The sequence below is a fragment of the Haplochromis burtoni genome, unplaced genomic scaffold (assembly GCF_018398535.1).
Source record: "Haplochromis burtoni strain Fernald_Lab_line unplaced genomic scaffold, NCSU_Asbu1 Contig_717, whole genome shotgun sequence".
Lineage (NCBI taxonomy): Eukaryota > Metazoa > Chordata > Actinopteri > Cichliformes > Cichlidae > Haplochromis > Haplochromis burtoni.
In genome coordinates this window covers 109,890-111,516 of record NW_024583078.1, presented here as the reverse complement: position 1 = coordinate 111,516, position 1,627 = coordinate 109,890, and the positions used below count along the sequence as shown (strand labels likewise).

The 1,627-nt window shown below is 32.3% G+C and overlaps 1 protein-coding gene and 1 long non-coding RNA gene across 2 annotated transcripts in view; both read right to left on the bottom strand.

Moving 5' to 3' along the window:
• Nucleotides 1-16: 16 nt before the first annotated feature.
• Nucleotides 17-1,545, bottom strand: LOC121812649. Its single transcript, XR_006053220.1, has 3 exons — nucleotides 811-1,545; nucleotides 582-664; nucleotides 17-274 (listed from the first exon to the last, which is right to left on the bottom strand). It is a non-coding gene; the product is annotated as an uncharacterized LOC121812649 (long non-coding RNA).
• A 69-nt stretch (nucleotides 1,546-1,614) lies between these two features.
• LOC121812650 (low affinity immunoglobulin gamma Fc region receptor II-like) overlaps nucleotides 1,615-1,627 on the bottom strand; it is a 2,261-nt gene continuing 2,248 nt past the window's right edge. The window contains exon 5 of the mRNA XM_042215422.1: nucleotides 1,615-1,625. Within this exon, the coding sequence (XP_042071356.1) occupies nucleotides 1,615-1,625 (11 nt within the window). The remainder of the gene's footprint in view (nucleotides 1,626-1,627) is intronic.

Genomic DNA, 1,627 nt, shown 5'->3' with positions numbered 1-1,627 from the left:
GACCAAGTTGGTTAAAGATAAACTTATAATTATCAGGCAGGTGCCTTTGCTTGTCTTCAAACTTTAGATCTACTTGTAACAACATAGGAAAGGCAACTAGCCGGATCTGATTGAACAAAAAAAAAAAAGCTAAAACAGTTTATGGACTTGAACACCAAACTAAGATGATAATGTACAAATTTCTTAGCAACAAAAACAATATGTGAAAATGCTTCTTTGTTTTTGCTCTCATTCAGATGTGACTATTTTTTTCAGGCGGCTCTCTCTTAGCAACCTGTAAGACACAAAAAAAGTGTAGAAGACACAATTAAAAACATGGAACAAACAAAAAATGACTATGGTGCATATTACACACCAATATTCACTCCTTTGAGAAGTTCCCAAACAAGTATGTTCAGTGTAACAAATTACTTTTCTTATTCTATGTAGTGAAATCAGCATTTTTACATATATACATCACCATAAATTGAATATTATGAAGTTGTCAGTTTTACCAATCCCAGACTTATACATCTCTATTATCCAACACATATTGTGTGAATGGATCACATAAGTTATCTGTTACCTGTTCCCAGTCTTACCTGTGGTTTAGTGGAAATGAGGGGATACTCTGCTCTGGGTTTGCAGGGACCTGCTGAGGACATCTCTGTGCTGGTTCCAGCTTCTGCTTTGACACATGATGGAAATAAATGAATTGATAGCAAAAAGACTTTACATAATTAAAAAAATCACTTATTTGTCATTTCAATTTTTTTTTTCTGATGTCTCAATGCTATAAAGGAAATGGCTTTAAATCACAATTAGTCTTACCTTGTGGTTGAGTATCACCAAGGCCTACGCTGTGGCAACTAGGTTTAGAGGGCAATGTATCTTCATCTTGTAAAAAGGACAGTGGGATGAGGGAAATAATAACCACAGCAATATTAGTGATGATCCCTGTCTGTTATTCAATGTATTCATTAGGTTTACAATTTTTTGAAAATTGGAAATTCAGGGTTGGAAAGAAAAGAAAATCAGTGTTGTTTCTACATGGGCCCACCATTATGCAAGGTAAGAAGTACTGAGTTAACTAAAATTTAAAATTTCTATTTGAATTTCTGATGTTTGTCTGGTAATTCCACTTTGAACACAAGGATATCAGATGCTCTTAACAGCTTCTTGGTTTTTTAATTCTGCCTTTTTACAAAACAAAGATATTACACTTTACACTTCTGAGTATTAGATTTAATGTACAAAATATACTCTTTCTCCCAAAAAGTCTGATATTTTTTAATGTCTTTTATTTTATTATGTTTTAAATTTATAACTACTCCATCATATATTTTTGGGTTTAATTGGTTGTCAAATGGTAAAATTCTTGGTTGTATTCTGCATTTTTTTTTTCTCCTGCAGTACAACACTTTGTGAGAAACTTAATCCTAGTCACTGAATGTTATCGTCAAAAAGAGAAAGTAATATGATTCAACTTAATTTTGAAGCTGAATTCAAAACTGAAGTTGTCATTTATGTCACATGCAACTATTTTGAACTGTATGAAATACAGCATGTGTCTAAAAGAAGAGCTTTAAAATTATATTCTATGTGGTTTTCATTTGAGGCGCAAGTTTTGGAAGCTCAAATTATCACT